At 38.5% G+C, this 21772-nt stretch overlaps 1 protein-coding gene across 1 annotated transcript; it reads left to right on the top strand.

Moving 5' to 3' along the window:
- The first annotated feature begins 189 nt into the window (after window positions 1–189).
- On the top strand, window positions 190–18090 carry mfge8b (milk fat globule EGF and factor V/VIII domain containing b). The gene is made up of 10 exons (XM_027135754.2): window positions 190–381; window positions 7078–7203; window positions 7326–7445; window positions 12292–12405; window positions 12717–12898; window positions 13776–13931; window positions 14031–14175; window positions 15496–15680; window positions 16233–16388; window positions 16671–18090. Exons 1-10 carry the CDS (start codon window positions 309–311, stop codon window positions 16812–16814), a joined length of 1401 nt encoding a protein of 466 aa, XP_026991555.1. The 5' UTR covers window positions 190–308; the 3' UTR covers window positions 16815–18090.
- Window positions 18091–21772: the final 3682 nt, after the last annotated feature.

Genomic DNA, 21772 nt, shown 5'->3' on the forward strand with positions numbered 1-21772 from the left:
TAATAATAATAATAATAATAATATTGCAGATTTCTGCTTGAGCCTCTTGTATACAGTATCCTATCCGTCTAACTGCTCTATTGCTGCTCTAGCGCCGCAGAGCTATTTTTTGACTGGCCACGCCCCATGTGGGCGTGGTTACAATTTTTGAACAGGGCGTGATTGGTTAAAAGCACAAGCACACGTGTGGAGCGCAAGTACCGCGGCCCTGCCCTCTTCGCGCTGTTTAATCTGGAGCGCAGGCGTAACAGTACTCAGCTTCACGTCGACAACATACAACAGAGTTGAGATTGGCTCCAAGCAGAACCATGAAAACTTACCCACTTTCTCTACCACTTTGTGCCGCCTGCTTTCTTTTTGTTTCTTTCTCTGCGGTGAGAGGTAAGTGTTCCGCCTGGAATTATAGAGAATGGGTGAGGTGTAGTAGAAGTGTAGAGTGTAAACAGCATGAAAACACAACAGCATGGTGTCAGTGGTCCATGGGCATGTTGAGAAAAACCCGCATTCTGTCCTGTTACACAGTGCCAGAACATGATGTGATTGGGACTCAGCCAGCACGTGGAAGCGTGTATTTATCAACAAGGGTTGTGTTCTTCACTGCACACGTTGCTAGAAATACTGTATCTTAAGAGCTACAGGCACCTCATTGAAGTATCACTTAAGTTTCACAAATTCTTTGCTCTTCTGTTCAATTAGAAATACTTTAAATCTTGGAGTAACCAGCCTTGTCTCTGGAAAACAGTGCACCATGTACTTAAGAAAGGATTCTGCCTTTTAAGGATTGCAGATCTTCTGTATCTGTACATGTACAGTAGCTGACTCTCAATCATAAATGTATTTTCTATTGTGTGAGCTCATCCAGGGACATAGTGTCCATGACCCAGGGCTTTGTGTGTGTGTTTGTGTGTTTGTGTGTGTGTGTGTGTGTGTGTGTGTGTGTGTGTGTGTGTGTGTGTGTGTGTGTGACGTTTTACTGTAAGTAGTCTTGTTGAATGTTTGAACTAAGGAATCCACTGTGCTGATTTCCATCGGAGTAGAATGACCTGGAGGCATGAAGGACCATCATAAGCTCTTTGGGCTTATATGCATTAGACATGTTTGTTTGTTTGTTGGTTCTAGTCTTGATGGTGATGCCATTTCATTATATATGGGAGAAGCCAATGAGTAAACATGATTTACTTAAAGCAAATGCATTATTTATTTTCTTTTTAAATAAATGATTTCTTGCTTCCCGTTAGGATCGCTTTGTAACATTTATGTGAATTCTTTACGTGAATTAGTTTTTTTTTTTATATCAGCAATGATTGAGATCATCCACTTGGAAGGAGTCATGTTTCTTGTGGAAATGCCGTTATGCCTGAGGCCATGGCTTGGCTTAAGTTTGTAGGTGTGGCTCAGGGAGCAAAACACTGAGTCATTAACGGTGGCAGTGGCCTTCAAAACATGTAGTGGAGCTCGGCAAAGCCTGGACACTTCCTACCACTAATGACCAGTGCAGCAGAGCTTACCAGTTTACTTTGTATGTTTGTGTCATTTCTAGTCACATGGGCTGACTCCTTGCAGATTTGGAGTTTTGTGGCTGCCTCTACAGCCGCTTCTGGTTCTTGAATAAAAACATGTCTTCACAATAGATTCCTTGTACATAAACCTTTTTTTTATTTTGGTTTTATTTCTTTTGTCTTGCAACTGTTTTTTCCGGTTGTTTCATTTATGGCCTTTAGCAGACACCCTTATCCAGTGTGACTTTATGTCACTTATACAAGTGAGGGTTAAGCGCACCGGGCAAGGGCCCAACTCTGGCAACATGGCAGTGCTAGAATTTGAGCTTGTAATCTTGTAAGTAGAAGTCCAGTGGCTTGAGCACTGAGCTACCACTGCCCACTCTTCACACTTGTGCTGAAAGAAGTGCCACTATCTTATGCATGTCATGGCAGGCTGTGTGTTTTCCTGTCTCTTTTTTGTGCTTATAGTTGAGGCAGGTGAGACAAATGCAAACCTCTCAAACAGTTAAGAGTCTAAATATAAACGTACACTACCATACACTATACACTACCCATTTCATAACTGTTGTATGGCCTTTGCCATCTGGCACAGAGGTCCTGTCCTCAGGGGATGACCTCATTTGTTCTGATGAATTCACTTCCAACCTCAGCCTAATCAGACCTTTTCCTTCCTGATTAATTTTCTATAGTGCCTAATCAATGTTCCATATTTAGCTTCAGCAACATGATGTTTCTCTTTTGAGCCCCCTCTGTCTCTGTCTCTTGGCCCACTTTCCAATCTGCTGTACTGAATTTTTTAAAATGATTTTTCCCCAAGATCCAGACGCCTTGCAAACTTTTACTTTGTTCTTATTTTGATCCTGTACTAACGTGTCTTGTTTGTTATTTTTGGTCTAGATAAGGTGGCATATGAAAATGAGGTTATGTTAACTCCAATACACATGCTACATCAAAAAGAGTCTGTAACTGTCAACGATTTCAGCTGCAGTGGTTTGTACACCAGAGCAGGAAATGTGCAGTTCAGAAGTTCTAGTTTAAGATGAGGTTCTTCAGCCTTGATCTCTATTGCATTTATGCTTTGTTTACTTTTTTCTACATAGACACATTATGCTTCTGTTGTGTTGGATGAAGTCCATTAGCTTTAGACAAGCCATAATGGAGTTGTGGTGGTGGATATTAACATCAGTTTCCACCCGCTCTGGTGCTTTAAGTTAAGTCCTGTGAGATAAGGGGCATTTCGGGATGTCAAGTTTTGTGCATGTGCAGCTAAGCTACTACGCTGTTCAGCACACAGTTCTTTCAACATCAAAGTTGATGATTAAGAATTCAACAAAATGTTTCGAAATTAACATAAAGTCTGACAAAAACCTTTTAAGCCAAATGTAACATCTTGAACTGTTTGTGCTACTGAAACACTTTGTGATTCCTGATCTGTCTCCTTTTCATCATAATGTCTAATGGGACAACAATTTTGGAACAAATTCAAGGGTTGTGGATGAAAACAAGGACACCAATCACCATGCAACCATTTTAAGGGTCCTTGAAGTCTGAGAAGTTGCTTGGGATGAACAACATCCCCCTTCCCCCTGTTATTACAGGGTAACTTGTTGCTTCACTGCAGACTTCACCGTAGCATGGCTTTCTATTTCCTGTCTCTACTCTTGGCATGTTGGCAGTGTGTTTTGGAAGGGCGTGCTCTTTCATTCTCAATGTGTAGTGTTTATTCTGCACAATCTGTTTGTGTATTCTGTTTGTACTTAATGTGCCAGTGAAAGGTTCTCTGTTGGGCAACGCAAGTGTGACGTCCACAGCTAGAAAGTGTACAACTTTCTTATTCTAGTGAAAAGCTTTACAACATTCTCTTGTATTCTATTTATTCATTCTTTTTTTTCCCCTGGTCAGTGTCTTGATGAATCTGAGGACCACTGGACTCAAGGCTGGGATACTCCCTCCGTATTCAGCACACCCACTCGCTCCCTTCCTCCAACACCCACTCGCTACCTCCCTCCAACACACACACCCACTCGCTCCCTCCCTCCAACACACACACACACACACACACACACACACTTGCCCCCTCCCGCCAACACACACTCGCTCCCTCCCTCCGACACACACACACACACACTCGCTCCCTCCCTCCGACACACACACACACACACTCGCTCCCTCCCTCCAACACACACACTCGCTCCCTCCCTCCAACACACACACACACACACTCGCTCCCTCCAACACACACACACACACACACACACACACACACACACTCGCTCCCTCCCTCCAACACTTACTCACTCACACTCTCTTACATATTCTATAAGTGCCCTGTATCCTTATATTATATAAGAGAATTTATATTCACCTTTTTTTTATATAGCTGGAAAAAAACCCACATTTTTTGCTTATCGACTGACACAAATGTATATTAGTCACTTCTGTATGTTGCAGCATGAAAAATACAAATCCTGTCATTTATGCTAGGATTATCTTACCATTCTAAATATCTGGCAAAATACAGAAGTGGATAGTGTAATATTTTAATATTGCTTTAACAGAGTATATTATGTATTATTATGAAGCTCTTTGTTTACCTTGATTTATCGCTTGTATATTTCATGGTTTTCCATCTGGAGAAGTGATATTATGAGTCATGTAGCATGAGGAGGGTTTGATACCATAATTGTTTCTCAGCACAGTGAGGACATTACTCATTTGGTCTTGTGTCACGGATCTCTACCAAAGCCCTTTTTGTTCTATTTTGTGTCTAAAAAAGAAATGCACACACCTGTTGAATTCATACGTGAGCATGCTTTAACTTGAATCACACAGCTATAGTGTGAAATTTGCCATGTATTGTGCTTCAGTTAAAAGGGAATCAATGAGGATTTTTCTCTTTTGACTGATCAGGCCAGCTGATGACCAAATGGTCCAGCTAATCAAAGCAGCTGTTCCATTTGGTGTAACATGTTGCTGGTGCTTGTGGTTTTAAACGGGTTTCAATTTTATTAGGAAAAAAGAATGAATAGGGAGAAATATGTTCTTAACCTGATGAAGCTATGTGTAAAACTAATTAATTAATTATTAATTAAAATGTTATATTATTTTACACTTTTATCCAGACGTCTTATTTATTTCCCCATATCCTATAGGTGTGTTGTGAATTTTAAAACTGTTAATTATTGATGGTCTTTAGCAGATTAACTTAAATTGTGCATTAAGGCAACATTCCACTTCATCTTCTGCTTTCCCAAAGAGACTTTAGCGGGGTCTTTAGTTTGATGGCCTTTGTTTTTTGTTTGTTTATTATTCGGTTCTGTTTGAGAGTTAGATCAGATTTCTATTCCCATCCTATATGATTTCTGGGATCTACTACTGAGTGGTAGCTCAGTGATTAAGGTATATTACTAATCAGAAGATTTTCAGTTCAAATAACAGGACCACCATGCTGCCACTTCTGCACCCCTGAGCAAGGCTTTTAACCCTTAACTGCTCAGTTGTTTAAAAAATGAGAGAAAATATATGTTGCTCTGTATAATGGTGTCAGCCAAATGCCATAAATGTGAATATTCTACACAATAATTTTTAAATCCTTCCTCAGAAGAATAAACTATGTTTTACATATATATAGAGTCAGGGGCAGGAACACATCCCTAGCGTGTGGGTGTTGCAACGCATTCAATGATTCAGAAAAATAAGCAAAACATTTATGATGTGATAAAAACATGATGATTATATCCAAGACCATGTCATCCTTCTTGAGAGAATAACCTCTGGTGAATGCTGCAAGCCTGCAATGCAGTAAGAAATTGAATCAACTGTAAACGGCAACTATAATTAAGCCTCCAATTATTTACAGATTATGGCAAATGAGGATAGATCTTACCTTGAGAAGAAGCTGTATCTGAAGTGCTGGTATTTTGGGAGTGTGTGTGAAGGGAGGACAGGAAGTTCTTCACAGATGTTTCATGGTAGATTTGTGGGAATGTAGGTTCTGCACTAACGTGTCTAAATATACCCAGCCGGCCTGACTGGAGAAAAATGAAGCATTTTCTGGATCATTTTTCACCTAATTGATGAGAATAAGAACACCCGATACACGTCTGGATTTTCTCAAAGCATAAAGTCTGCAAGAAATGTCTTTTCTGTTGGCAGAAAACGTATTTATGTGAACAATATTGCGTGTGTCTCTAATAAACATGCCTAGACTTTGACTAATCGACTGACCAGTGGCCACAATGCCGTGATCTGTGTGGAAGCATCTAGCACTCGGTCAGCACTCAGCATTTACGGCAACCACACACACAATATAATCGGATTGTTCCAACCATTGGAGTACATTGTGATGAATAGTGCTGATGATTATTCTTCTCTTTTCCTGGTAACCAGAAAGTACTTATAATTGGGTTTTTTTAAATAACATTGTAAACCATTGCTCACCACCTCTGTGTGTGTGTGTGTGTGTGTGTGTGTGTGTGTGTGTGTGTGTGTGTGTGTGTACCAAATTTATTCTACTTCAAGTGATGTAGTTTAAGAAAACTTTAAAACATTTAACTGTTAAATATATTTATAATCAGTTATTTTGTTCATTTGAACAGAAAGAAGTGTGAAGAGACTATGATGAGGCTCAGGTTTAGATGCCAAGAGTGACTCGTCTATATTTGTCTATTTATTTCTTTGTGATTTTAGGTTATTTTAGTTCTTATTAATCGTTCTTGCCATGAAAATAGCCTCAGTAGCTGACATGGCAGTAAATTATAGCAACCAAGCCGAGAGTGATTTTGACACCGAGATTATTGCTGATTATTAAAGTGATAAATAATTTCATTGTTAACTTGGATTTCTTTACAAATTGGCTGATTTGTTGTTTTTCCATTAACATGTTGATGTGTAAGGCATCTTTCAATGGAATTTCAATGAAATTGTTAAATGTGATTTTTCCCACATTTTACTTATGATGTTAAGCAGAGTTTAAAATGCTAGAACTCTATTCCATATGTTATAAGCTGTAGTGGTTGAGATCAGTGTCTTTTTTTACGAGTAGACAGAATGAAACAGTTCACTCCCAGTGTGCATTTTTGAAGCTACTTAGGGTCAACGTGGTCCTCTGTACAGTAGAGACTTGAAGCCAGTGCGTGGGCAGGAGATACAAAGCCCTTCTATTTAGCACCAAATAACTTCAATAAAACACATTTTTCATAAAACAAACATTGGGGAAAGATCTGTTGAAATAGAACCTTAAAACAACAGACCAGTATTCCGGAAAATAATTCATGTTTTGCTGTCTGTTCAGAGTCTGTATTCAGTAACATGGCCATGGGAGGGATTAGAAGTCACTTCACTTCTGAATCCCTGTCACTATGTCCACTCGTATATAAAATATAAAAAACACACACACCTGGAAAACATCTTTTTTTTTTTTTTTTTTATCTTCAGAACTGATCATGTAAAGGCTTTTCCCAGACTACCACACACACCACACACATCACACACCACTGCTTTCAGTGAAAATATTCACCTGGATTACTAAGAAACTGAAAAGAACTGAAAGAGTCTTTTCTTTCCTCTTTCACAGGTGATTCCTGTAAGGTGAACGTGTGTCACAATGGCGGGACGTGTGTGACTACTGCAGAGAAAGATTCCTTTATCTGTATCTGCTCAGATGGTTTTAAAGGAGACACCTGCAATGAGACCGAGTCTGGTAATGTATTTAAGACCTATGCTTTGAATAGTGCTAGATCTAGATCAACAGAGTGGTGTGTTCTCTTTATCACCTGATGTCCGATTATTTGTTCTTCCACATGTTTTGACCTTCATTTACAGGGCCTTGTCATCCCAACCCCTGCAAAAATGATGGGATCTGTGAGCTGCAAAGAGGAGATGTCTTCGGCGGATATACATGCAAGTGTATGAGAGGCTTTGAAGGCACCCATTGTGAAAACAGTAAGAATCCTTTTCCAGCCTAAACATCTTTACATGCCATGAGGAAAACCATAAGATAGTAATGCAGTCTGACGTTCAGCACTGATAACAAGAGGCATGGTGGCTATGATTCAACCAGCACATTCTTCTTATCAGTGAATGATAAGCGAATATTTGTAGAATAAGAAGGATCTAGACTCAGATTCAGCTGTTCTCGTCTTGATAAAATACTGAGTGTGTTTGTGTCAGTGGTCCTCAGAATATTATGGTGGTCCTCAGCAGTAGCAGTAGTGAATCCCGGTCCTCACTTTAAGCTACTGTTCTTTTGGTTTTTATTGCTAGTGTAGGGGCAGGACCGGGCAAACCAAGCTGTTATCATCAGCAAGAATAATCACAGCCTCAAACATTTGGTTTCAAACATACTCTGATAAAGCTTACAGATACTATGTAAAGGGACATAATATAAAAATGCATTTTAGTTGACCATTTAAAAATACGCTGAATTTGTTACATGGTTGTTAAGTGCATCGTTGTTGTTGTTTTTTTGTCTCCTTGACTTCAATGACCAATTTTATTCAAATTTATAACAGAAACTTGGACATTTCTCAACAGCTAATGTAAGAAAATGGATAAAAAGCATGAAATGTTTAAGTATTTAAAAAAAATTGCAATAATTTATATATGGTATTGGGATCTAAGAGTAATAATCATATTGGGACAAGCTGATATAGGAAATTAATCAGCATTAGGATCTAATCAGTTACAGTAATTCAGTTGATTATTGTCCTATAACAACACTTCCTATATATTAAATGTATTCGCATAAAATTAGCCTTCCCCTGGAGAAGAAACAATTTGCGTAGAAGCTAGAACTGCTCTCCTAATTAAACGTGTTACTTACACTTTTATAGTTAGCACTCGAGATGATTAAGTCAACAGCATAAGCTTGCTAACGTCTCCAGCACTGATGATAAAGCGGTGACCTTCCATGTCTATTTGTTTCCAGTTGCCAGCTGGTGGTGTCAATTATAATGATTTGATTGAACTTGGTTAAGTGTGTGTGGGTGTAAAGAACAAGTTTCATCTTTCGACTGTACTGTAATTACCGTCTGTAGTTTATGATCATGAAGGCTGTGGATTTTCATGGAGAATATTTAGAAGCAACAGAAAAAAGCTGCTTTCTTTGTGCTCAAGATAAGACGAGGACGACAAGTTCTCTGACAGAATACAAAGCATAGTTGATGATCAGGTTCAGCCTTGAAGAAACATACCAGCTCATTATTCAGAAATAATGTTCATACTGCATGGCTGGATGAAGGTTTTATATAACCACCATTAAACTTAGCATTGTGAGACACTTTAATTAGCATTCATATTATTATTGTTGTTGTTGTTACAGATCCTTTACTAATACCGGCAGTAATTTAGTGATTATTTTAGATAATACTTTATTTTATATCTAGATTATTTTAGGTAATTCTATTAGATAATTAAGTGGAAAATGATATGCTCAATGTGGGGTAAATTTTATGTCAGAATTCATGAAGCTAGGTTAAGTAAAAGACACTTAATATAAGCAATAGGATGTGAATTCTAGCAATTAAATTGAAATCATTTTTATTACTTCAAACTTTGACATGTGAGTGACTCTTAAAACAACACCATCCCTGCTTGATGGTCAGCTGGAATTTCGAGTGACAAGCTTGTTTATATTGATTCCCTGAGCTAGGGAATTGTATTCATATTATCACATTATATACTGTTAAAATTACACTCGCTTATGTTTAGCTCAGTTTCGATGGCATGCTTTTTTTGCTGAATAAAAATATAAATGCACACACACACCAGCACAAAGCTAATACATGTCTGTGCCACACACACTCGCACTGTAAAAACACACACGGTTGTCCAGCCAACAGGGAAAGGCCTACTGCGTATCACACCCACGCCATCACACACTCGCCTTGTTGCCTGGGTAAAATGGAGTTGGAGGCGGAAGAGTGAATTAAGTCAACTCTGACACTGTCACAGTCTTTCCTCTTGGCTGATGGGATTGTTATATTGCTGGTGTGAAATTACCCTGAAAGCTCAGTCAGAGACCATGAAATCCATGTCAAAAGCTTTTATATGGTAAAGTATTATCCACATTAAATCGGGAACCTGTTGTAGAGTTTGAGCAAGCAAATGGTTTCGGAAGCAGTGTGTGTGTTCATGAGGAAGGTGGATGATGAGAGGATATCTATTTTTATTTTTTAATTTTTTGGTTTGCAAAAAGGAATATCATTTGTCATTTAAGAGTTCTTTACCAGGAGTGTTGTGTGATTGGACTCCATGGCAGAGCTAGTCTTGTGCTCTGCTGCTCAGTGTCTGTTTGTTTGAGAAACTTGGTCTCTCAGTTTCTCTTGGAATGTTTGCTTTGTCTTTGCGCTGTCTTTTCCTGCTTCTCTCTGTGCCTCTTCGCTTCTGTATCTGCCAAGATCTTCTGTATCTGCCAAGCCAAAACAAGAGCCAGCCTTAGATTTTTATAGGTGAACAGAAACATCTGTGTGATGATTTACCTCATTTGCATTTGTTTTCTTTTTTAATCAGTTGACAGTTTTGGCAATCCAGCATTCCAAAGTCTTTGTTATCCTATTGTTCAATGTAACACACATTGCAGAGGAACATCTGTACTATAGAGAGCCAGTGTATGATTGTCCCATTTCCCTGTCACCAGTAAGCAGATGTCTGTTCAGATGGACTGTTTGCCCAGACGCTGCTCTTCTTTGCCACGTGTAAAAGCCTGCTGGCCTCGTCTCATATCGATTGAGGTCAAGGTGCATTATGAGCTCAGGATCGGCTTTCACTGTATCAGCCAGCATTTCCTAATGTTGTTCACTTAAATGTCTTTACAGGCCAGTGTGTTAAATTACCTGCTTTGCATCTGCACCCTGATTGTGAGCTTTATATCTGAGCTCTGAGGATGGCACATGTGCGATCACTTTATCTCTATATAATCATGTAAATTCTAGTTCCTGTTCTGTATAAAACCCATGTAAGGAGAATCATGCTGAATAATCAGTTTAGTCTCTCTAAGTGAATGAATTTCCAAGCACAAGCTCGGGCACAATTTGTAAATGTAAACAGACTGCAGTGCACTGCGGTCAAGCAATAAACAAACAGGAACCAGAATCAGCAGAATCTGTCCATTTCTGGGGTTAAAATACAAGAGGGTCAGGTTGAGCAGAGATAAATCTATAATCCAAAAACAGGCTTTGGTTAACAGGAGGTTAAAACCACATAAGCAGGAAAATGGGAAACCTAGAGGTCATTGAAACTTAGAAAACTTGAAAATAGAACCAACTACCATCCAGAATTTTATTTGTTTAATCTGGAATATTTCACATTTTTATGACCTATTCAAAAATACAGTGGGTGGGTTTGTGAACTGAGGATCGTGTGTGTGTGTGTGTGTGTGTGTTTTGTGCTAAGTTTGGTTTTACAGACGAGACATGCAAGTTTGGATTCATTTCATGTTCTCAGTGGATTATTGGAGCCTTTCGAAACTAACATTCTCAATTTTGACCTCAGTCTTTGAGCGTCTTTCAGCTTGTCGTGTCTTGGCTCCTTTAATGTGTGACCAGTCATGCACTCCATCTGTACACTTGTTCACAAAATCTTTTGATTTTCTTCATTTTCATCAATGCAGATTTTTGCTGGACACACTAGTGTAATGAGGCTGTAATTAGTGTGTGTGTTTGTTTTTGTTTTGTTTTTGTTTTTTTACAGTAGCTGGTCGTGTTAATAAATAATTTTCTAAATAAAATAATGCGCTATAATTAAAATCATTTGTTCTTACTTTTTCCAGTTCCTGAAAAAACCTCTTGTCGTATGCCTCATTTCGTTAGTTTTTTCATTCAGTGTAGCTAGCTGGTTAGTAGCTTTCAAACCAAAAGGGAAAACATATCATCCTGATTGGTTAATCTGTTTTCTCAAACATAGCAGCTGATCGTCAATGAAATGTGATTAAACTTACTAAATGCTAAACCTGTGTTCACCCATTCAGTAACTTTATCGCTGCATGGCTCCAGTCACTTTACTATGATATTGCCGGTTGACATTCCTTTTTTTATTTATTTTACTGGTAGCCATAGTGATAATGTTTATTTGGCATTCTTGGTGGTTAATGTGCATCATGGCAACATGTCCGCTCTTATTGAGTTTCTTCATGAGTCACCGTATGTTTGAACTTGGCACGTAAGTAATAATAACTTCATTTACTTTTTATGAGCATTTATTACAGTGCAATCACTGTGTGCAAAAAATGTGTGCATGAGAAAGCTGGGCTGAGCTATAGCTATCAGCACCACCAGTAGATCCGGGGTCAGGCAATTTCAGCTTATTTCTATTTTATTTATATGGGTTATAATAATAGACATGGTCACAAAGCAGCTTTACAGAAATCCAGATGTAGCTTTAGTTACTGTTACTGAACAAGCCAGGCAACAGAGGTGACTCAGAGGGAAACTCCTCCTCTTCTGGATGACACCACAAGTGGATTGAAAAGGCCACATTTTGGATGTTCCATAGTGGGACAACTGGAGGCTGGGTTTATAGGACTGTGTCCAAGTTCCTTGATGGTTTGAATTTCCATAATTATCATTCACAATCCATATAGAAGTGCATTGTCCTGATGTATGCACAGAATCAATTGCTTTGCAATGCTCAAACGATATAGATTTTTTTTAAAGATGAATTGGATTTTTGATTCTTTGGAAAGGCTCACGCCCGTGTTACTGATGACAAGAGTGCCATCTGTAGCTCAAATAGAATACTGCACTTAATGAAATGTCTGGAATATTAATGAATATTGTGAATATCTTTACAGATGTGAATGACTGCGCTGCTCAGCCATGCCAAAATGGGGGTTCGTGTCAAGATCTTGATGGAGATTTCTACTGCAAATGCCCATCCCCTTACGTTGGAAAGCACTGCCACCTGCGTGAGTGGATATCTGCACTTCTTTAGTTGATGATCTTTCACAGTAAGACACTTGAATGGAATGTTGTTATTTGAGCAATAAATCTCTAAAAAATCTCTTTTTTTTACTTGTTTTTCAATATTTTTAATATTACAGCAATTCCTATTAAGAATGTATACGAGTTTTTTAATTATCTCATCCATCCATCCATGTGTATGTGAGCGTGTCTCCCCATGAGCGTGACCCTCACACTGTTAGTCCATCTGTCTGCTTCACTGTCTGTCTCCTACGTGTGTGTGGACAGGTTGTTAACGTGTCATTTTGTTTTGCAGGCTGTATCTCTCTGTTGGGGTTGGAGGGTGGCGGCATTGCTGAGTCTCAGATCGCTGCCTCCTCTGTGTATTACGGCATTTTGGGATTACAGCGCTGGGGCCCTGAACTGGCCCGTCTCAACAACAAAGGACTGGTGAATGCATGGACCTCTGCGACGCATGACAGGAACCCTTGGATTGAGGTGCAGAAGTCTGGATTTTAACATGAGACTGGGGTTATGTAAACAGTACTCTAGGCTATTACTATAATAATTATTATTATTAAATATGTGTGTGTATATTTTTCATTGACCAAAATGAACCAAAAATTCCAACCAGATTTACAAGTTTTGGAAACCCTTTTTTTTTTTTTTTTTTTCCCTCTCGTGTTAGTATGTTGAAAAATACCTATTTAGCCTTTTTGCAGTTTCTCCTATTTAGGTGGAGTCAAACCAAATGTCCAGGCTTAGAGACAACTCCAGTGTGTTTCAGGGTAGATAAGTATGGGATTAGGAGATTAGGAGTTAGAGTTAGGCTTATAGGGGTTGAATCAGATCCATCCCCTGGACTTTTTATTCTGCAGCAAGGAATATCTAAAAAAAAAAAAATCATTTCAGTATAGCACACCAAACTTCACAGTGCATCGCTACCATAGGCACAAACGCTTTTTATAGGGTGCCATTTCTTTTGTATGAATTGAATGGCTAGTCTTGTTTGTCTTAAATTACGGATTTTTATTAGATTGCTTTCTTTCAGAAGAAAGAGTTTTTACTAAATCTGTAAGTGGAACTAAACAAAATACGCTCTAAGCTCTACATTTTCACTGTCAGTCTTCACATCTTTTATTTGGCTAGACATTAAATGGCAACACAATCTGAGGAGCTCAATTTTTCTGAAATAAGTTCTTTGAAAAGTTTATTTCTTGTCTACATGATCATGTGAATAATTTCTGCATGTATTGATTCGTATCTAATTTGCTAAATGAGGCCCATTGGGTTGATTGGGCTGCTGAATGACTTCTATCCTTAGTTGTGTGTGTCTGTTATTTATTTATTTGTTTGCTTGTTTGTTTTTTGGTAGATCAACATGCAGCGCTTGATGCGCTTCACTGGCATCATCACTCAGGGTGCTAGTCGTGTTGGCACCTATGAGTACATCAAACAGTTTAAGGTAGCTTACAGTTTAGATAGGCAGATGTACACCATGTACAGAGGCAACGGTCAGAAGAAGGACGTGGTGAGCTAAACATTCATACCCAGTTCTCTACTCATTGATGTAATCTGAGGATCAACCACAAGCGAAGATCTCTAACCTGAATTTGCTTTCTCCTGGCAGATTTTTGTGGGAAACATGGACAACGACAGCACAAAAACCAATCTGTTTGATCCACCAATAATTGCTCAGTACATCCGCATTCTGCCCGTTGTGTGCCGTAAAGCCTGCACGCTGAGAATGGAGCTAGTTGGCTGCGAACTAAGTGGTACACAGAAACATATCCATGCACAGTTACATATAAACATGAAAACATGTAAATCATTGAAGAAAATGTAAGCAAGTGGAATGTGACCTAATCTACTGAGAGGTCTAGTCTTCCAATGCAAAATTGCATATTATAAAATCCAAATTGACATGAAAGGCTTCTTCCATATTTGCAGTCATGAGCATGTGATTAAAGTTAAGAGGTTCTTTGGCCTGAGGAGACGGTTCAAAAGCTGAGACTCTGCCCAGCTCAGGACTCCAGCCAGCTAATATTTCTATGGGAACAAAAATGGTCAGGCATTACATTTATTTAGAGAGCATGGCTAAAATATTGGAACAGAGCTATCCTCTGGGTATAATAAATCACGTCCAGCAACGTGAAGCACATTCTGTTCTGGTTATTAAGAGCTTCTCATTTAATAATGTCTGGTCACGACACTACATGGTCATTAAGGTTGTTATTATTGTTATTTGATAAAACGCATTTTTATTAGTCTGCCGGTTTTGTCTTATTATCGTCACATCATACGCTCCATGCTCTCGTATACATGCGATTTATCCACAGTACCTCACCCATGCTGCAGACTTTAAACATTTCCTTTTCTTCAGGTGGACATCAGGTCTTTCTGATTAGTCTTTGCAGGGCTGATATGCTTCACAGTTTTCTGCCTGATCTTCTATCTATCTTTCTTTATCCTTGCCAGCTATGTTTACACAGCTTACTGATAAGTCAATCAAACAAAAAAAAATTGCATGTTTGTGCCCCTTTGGAATAGAATATAGCAAGTAAAGGCAATATCTGTCTAATAGAATGACGCATGTAGTCTTTTTATAATCTGTTAAATATGTATAATAAATATACATATAATACGTTGAATAATGATATTTTTGTAATCCTTTGCAGAATCCAAAAGTGAAAATCAGACCCATTCACAATGTGCAGCCTTAAAGCAGTCCAGTATTAAAATAATTGCACGGTTGGACTGGCATCAAACTGATATTTTAAAGGTGATGCAGGGTACAGACCGACCTCTGTAAAATTTGGCTCATAGTCAAATTCTTTTAGTACGTTCAGCAGGAACAGAACAGTGAATGTAGACTGGCCTCATGTGGACCTGGTTGTTATGGTAACCTTGACATTTGACAACCTTATTGCTTGCATCCCCATAACTTCTGGTGACACATAGCATTTATACCAACAAAAATGTTATACAGACTTCCTAGTTTAGGATTCATATAAACAGTATATTCACTGTTCATTCAGTTTGGTGAAAATCTTTGCTTGTATACAGTACATGGCAAATCTGTTTTAACACCACAGGTTGCTCAGAGCCATTGGGTTTCAAGTCACGGCTGATTGGAGATACTCAGCTCTCAAGCTCCAGTTCCTTCCGCACGTGGGGCATTGAGGCCTTCACCTGGCATCCGCACTATGCCCGCCTGGACAAGCAGGGCAAGACCAACGCCTGGACTGCAGCCAGCAACAGCAGATCTGAGTGGCTACAGGTGACCATGACATGCACATGTGACTTTGTACATGCATAACTTGAGATGTTCAGTGAAGAAAATGTGGAGTATGACTGGAAGAATAAAGACACAATAGCTTAAAATATGCTTTAATTTACATATGCTAATGACAAAATAATTTGTTGTATAACACTACACTAAGGCCAGAAATATATTCCATGGAAGTATGCAAACATAAATGCTTCAGTGATTTCATTTATCATAGTGTTCATAATTGTCACAATACAGTTTATAATGAAGACCCGCTATAACATGAGACTGGGGGATTGTCATGCATGTGAGATATGATGATTATCCTGCAAAACTGTTTCTCCTCATTCATCCTGTAAAATGAGAGAGATGCAGGCCTAATTTCTTCACCACAACTCTGTAGAGAAGCACAAGCTGCCTGTTTGCCTTGGGGGAAAAATGTTTCAGATTGTGCATTATTTAGTCTGTGTGTAATTTGGATGCCCTTTCTCTTTTTTTAATGGTGCATTAGTGAGTATTTTCCTGTAGCTGTCCTGTTAAACTGGTTTGTATTTTGAATAGGTGGACTTGCTATCCCCTAAAAGGATCACAGCAATCATCACTCAGGGAGCTAAAGACTTTGGAAGCGTGCATTTTGTTTCAGCCTACAAAGTGGCTTACAGTAACGACGGCAAGACATGGACTGTGGTACAAGACGACAAAAAAAACACTGACAAGGTTAGACTCTCCTCTCTATTACACATTAGACCTCTTCGTTTTCAAGATATGCTGTTAATCTCAAATAAAACGAAATGAGTCCTAAAATAATTTCTGTTTTTTCCATACATGTGAAAGTATGCATGGAGTAAAAAGATAAAATTAAACTGTTGTGTTTGGTGCCTGCACCAACTGGCTGTTTTAACTAACCACTTGTTTTGCACACAGAATTTTCCTGCAAAGTTTCTCTGTTTCTAATTTCCCTTTGTGTTTAATTCTTTTTTTTCTTCATTCTACCTGCAGATCTTCCCTGGCAACAGTGATAACAATGTGCACAAAAAGAACGTGTTCGACCCGCCTTTCTATGCACGATTTGTCCGCGTGATCCCGTGGGAGTGGCATGAGCGCATCACGCTGCGAATGGAGCTGCTGGGCTGTGAGGATTAAATCACCACCTCCCTGCTCTTTGCTTTACATCCCTGCATCCCTTATTCCTGAGCCACTTAATGCACTGCCTCACTACCAGCATCAGAGGGCGCTAAGACCACGTCAAGAAACAAAACCCTAATAACAACAGCAGGTAATTGAACTTACCAACACTTCAGGGACGTCCAGCGTATAAAGATAAACAATGCAATGTAAGTTCTGATCAATTCACAAAGCAGTGAGTTGTTTTGGCATGACAAATACAAAAGATTGTGTAAAAACTCATCTCCATAGTAATACATTTGTAGTATAAAAAAATTACATATTCATGCTCCTTTATCATGACTGATGTATAGTGGGCCATTTTGAAGTCGGTTGAAATAAATATATGAAATATATTTGGTTTAAAGTGTTATTGTACATTATAAATGGGTCACACATTAAATAGCTTCAGCAGTGTGTGTGTTTAGTTATTTAGTTGATAATAAATTGCCAGTAGTTCTTTATTTTTGTAAGTTTCTGAATAGTCCATAACAAGATCTTTGATTGTGGGCATGAGATCAATTTTTTTTATTTTATTTTATTAATGGCTGTAAAACTTTTCTCTGAAAGGATGATTTATTTCTTGAGAATTTTTCTGGCAAAATAAACTGTTATCAATATATTACAACATCAGTATCGTGTGAAACAAAGAAAAGGTGTAACTCCGTATTATTGTACATTAAAGCTTTGGCCCAACACTGCCACGGATATTTCTCAGGTAGAGTTGAATCAATTTCAATGTGCTACTGATTTGTGTTTAAAAAAAAAAACTATAATAATATCATTCTTAAATAAACTACCACCTCTGAATATTATAAATGAATAATACCAAAGTGATTTGAAATTTTTTTTATTTTAATTTAATGAAAGTGTGTCCTCTTGCTGCTTTGAACGTTATTCATTCAGTCTGACTAATTAAATATATCTAATATATTCAGTCAAGCATCAAAAATATTTTAAATTGTAGTGGCACGGCAGAAGAAAAAAACAGCTTATTAAAAAGGGGCCCGGTAAAGGGGTAGAAATCTAATTTTGCATGATTTCTATGGTTTGCACTGAAACCCTGCCCTCCCCAATCTACATAATGCTCTCATGGTGTTGTGATGTGACCCTCCTCCCCAACAACCCCTATGAATTATAAATTATGGGTTTGTGCAATATGATGTGAGCATTAATATTAATGGGACATGCCAAGAAATAATATTTTTTTCTATTTTTTTAGATGATTTTAAACATACTAGTAGATTGTAGGGGGGGAAATGAACAATATTATGACAGTTAAAAATGGTTGTGTGTTTAGGATGCGGGAAGTATTTCATCAGTAATGTCAGCTTAAGGTTTTATCAGTGTTTTTTACGTCAAAAACTTTTTAAACCCTATTCAGTATGTTCTTTGTTCGGTCTTGTTTTCATTTTAATGTGTTTTTGTCACATATTGAGTAACATACTAAGATTTTATTAAAAATTTCAGTGTATTTCAGTGTTCTTAATTACTTAAAAGAATAAAGAGCTAAAAAAAAAGATCATGCTAGTCGTCGAGTCCTCAATTACCATACATTGACCTTGGCACATATTTGACCGGGCTGAATTGGTCCCATGTTGTGAATGTCATTTTTCATTACTTTTTTTCCCTCCTCAAGTCACTGTCTGTGCGATCATTGCTTTAGCTTGTTATGGAGAAGCCTGAACCAAACAGGATACAAAGCTCTTTCTGTGTGGTGTGATGTCCAAGAGAATCAGTGTTCTGTTGTCTGTCATATGTTGCTTAGGTAGGTGCAGTACATAGAAGCCTTGTCCAAAAGCTGAAGCAGGAAGAATGGAGGTCCAGAGAATGGCAGGAAAATGTCAGTTTGAGCATGGCACCTCCAGGAAGGGCTCATTCCTGGAATAACAAAGTTATGCTGAACTATATTTTATCTGGAAAACCACTAAACATGTCTATAGAGGAAGTCATCCATTGTTTGTACAATACATGGAGAAACACACACTCCATTCTGTATTTTTAAACAACCCTAAACCAGCTCAGAATTTGGATGCATGTTGATCTACTTTCTGACCCTTTTTCAGCCTTTCAATAATAAATACTTATTTATTTAATATATAACCAATGCAATATATGCATACTAACCACTTTATTAGGAGCACCGGTATGTTCACATTACAATTATACATTCATCAGACACTTTTTCTCAACGGTAATTTCAAACAATGAAATACAATTGAAGCGTTATAAAGCAGAGAACAATACTTATATATTTGTAGGATTAGTACTATTAGTATTGGTAAGTATACCTTCAGTTTCATGCATTTATACATTCAACAGTCTCTAGAGAGGGGCACGATTTCTTAAGTGTTTAGCGTGTTTGCTTCACACTTTTTGTTGCTAATGTGAAACACTCATGTCTGTTTTGTCTCTACAGCATCAGAACACATTTTTGTCCCCACAGGCTGCCCAGGTACTTGTTCAGTTTCTTGTCACTCCAAGGCTGAACTACTGCATTTTGGACTCACTGCTGGCAGGGCAACCTACAAACACATTTTATCCTTTGCAAATGTTCCAAAATGCAGCTGTATGACTTGTTTTCATCCTGCCTAAATTCTCAGATACCACCCCACTGCTGCGCTCCCTCCACTGGCTTCAAAACACTGCTGCTTGCCTAAAAAGCCAAAAACAGACCAGCTTCCTCTTACCTCAAAGCCCTTATCACTCCTCACACTGCACCTCGCTCCCTCAGATCTACCAGCACTGCTCAAACGAGCACTTTTCCCTTGTTTATGTGTTAAACAACAGAACAGAGTTTGATGGCATCTTAAGTCTGTAACCTAGTTAATGTATTCATTGATCGAGACTTAAAAGCACTTTTGTACATTGCTCTGGATAAGGGCATCTACCAAATACTGTAAATGTAAACTTCTGGGGTTGGTGGTTTGATTCCTGCCTCCATTTGTTGTGCATGAAGGTTTTATCTGTGTATTCAGGTTTCCTTCCCCAGTCCAAAGATATGTGTTGTGGTCAGATTAGCATCTCTATATTGTCCACAGTGTGTAAATGTATGTGCAATTGTCCCTTAAGTTTCTAGTGTGTCCTCTGCAGGGTTCCCTGTCTGCCCTGGGCTAGACTCCAGGTTCCCTGTAGAATAAGCATTACAAAATGATAGATTGGTGGAACCAATTGGTTTCTAGAGTTTACACAGAATGGTATAAAAAAACAAAAACATACCAAGAAGAGAATATCCAGTTGATGAACAATTTTTTCCACTGTTAAACAGATCACAGCAGTCTTGCATTCTTGCAGGAGTTGAACCCGATGTGGTTTTCTGTTGTTGTATCCCCACCTCGAGGTTCAACATGCGTGTTCCATTCACCACAGTTATGAGCGGTTAACTGTTACTGTCGGATTTCTGTTGGCTTGGTCAGTTCTGGCCATTCTTCTCTGACCTTTTGGCAAAGTTTTTTCACCAATAGAACTGGCATTCACTGAATGTGCTTTTGCCACCATACAGTTTAAACTCTAGAGACTCTTGTGTCTCTAGACACAATACCTACTGTAGAAGTGCAGCATTTATCAAGGAGATCACACTTTTCCCTGTTCTCTGTTTTATGTGAAAATTAACTGAAGACCCATGTTTGCATAATTTTATTCATTGTGCTGCTGCCACTTCATTTCTTGACTGAATAATTGCATGAAGGTGTACTGGTGTCCCTGTCAAAGTAGCCACAAAGTGTAAAACACAAACGTAGATCGTACATGGAGAATCCTACAGACACCACATACTGTACACACCACATTGTCTTCCCAAACTAGAGAAAAATCTGTAATAAGCACCAGCAAACGTTTTTTGGCACCATGAATCTGCAATTTTACCACCTGCAATCAAACAAGGCTTAGAAGAAAATGTTTTCCAGTAAATGAAAGATTGCAGTAGGGAAAGCAGGTCTGACCTTGTCATCAAGCACTGAAGTTTATCCCAGTCAGGAAACAGCTCCCTGACAGAAGTATAATTATTGTGAGAATAAATGACCTTTATTCTCTTCATCACTTTCCTGCAAGATGGATTAGAAGCTTTTTATTGGACAAGTGTGCAATATGCACTAACGTTCTATGAGCGATTTAACTGTGTTTACATTTTTTATGATGCATTAACGACTCGTTTAAGGTATTCTAAGAGATAGAACATGTTTCTTTAAAGGGAATTTTTTTTACAGGTATTTAATTTTGAATTTAATTGGGTTTCTCTAAACCTGTTTCAGAGTACTATTTTGTGTGAATTTTAAGTACTGGTGTTAAAATGTCCTAGAGATTTGTCTTTGTCCCATAGTGAAAAAGCTGAAATAGGCATATTGTGCTCTGTCTCCTTTTTGATTTGCAATGGATTGACAAGTGTATAGGGAAAACCCAAAAAGTGCTGTGGATCTTTTCATCCAACTATTAGCATACAGTGCTATCATGGCTCGGTGTCAGCAGCCAAAATTTACCTTGTGTTCTGTCCCCTGCTATTCAGAGGTGCTTGGCATTCCTTGCCCCAGGCAAGAGCTTTCATCTTAGCTTTAGGAATAAACTGTCTGGGATCTTCAAACACATAAATAATGGGTCTTAGTACCTGTGAAAGGTAAACCTGTCTCTCCCCTCTCTTGTTATGTACAAGGATAAAAAGCATGAGATCATAAGCAGGGGAAGAACTAAGCTGTGTTTTGGTCAGTGTCATGATGCTGAGTGAAGGAGTCAGTCCAACATCCTGCTGTCACCAAAGGCCGCTGAACAGCCCTTTCCTTTCCCCAGCTACTGGTGAGCAGAAATAGTCATTGCTGATACTAAAACAACACCTTCATCAAGCAGGCAAGTCTCCATTTCGGAAGAAGAGATGGCGAAGGTTACTGATTCCAAGTGATGGAGTGGCATGAAAGGACGTTCTCTCAAATCTTCAGAGACTGTGAGCA

This window comes from Tachysurus fulvidraco, chromosome 17 (genome assembly GCF_022655615.1).
Source record: "Tachysurus fulvidraco isolate hzauxx_2018 chromosome 17, HZAU_PFXX_2.0, whole genome shotgun sequence".
Lineage (NCBI taxonomy): Eukaryota > Metazoa > Chordata > Actinopteri > Siluriformes > Bagridae > Tachysurus > Tachysurus fulvidraco.

Bases quoted from the DNA above. Each gene is read 5' to 3' on its own strand.
- mfge8b (XM_027135754.2), top strand. From the start codon at position 309: ATGAAAACTTACCCACTTTCTCTACCACTTTGTGCCGCCTGCTTTCTT. The intron at 7,446-12,291 runs GTAAGAATCCTT...ATATCTTTACAG, and splicing joins AGGCACCCATTGTGAAAACA to ATGTGAATGACTGCGCTGCT. The intron at 14,176-15,495 runs GTACACAGAAAC...TTAACACCACAG, and splicing joins AGTTGGCTGCGAACTAAGTG to GTTGCTCAGAGCCATTGGGT.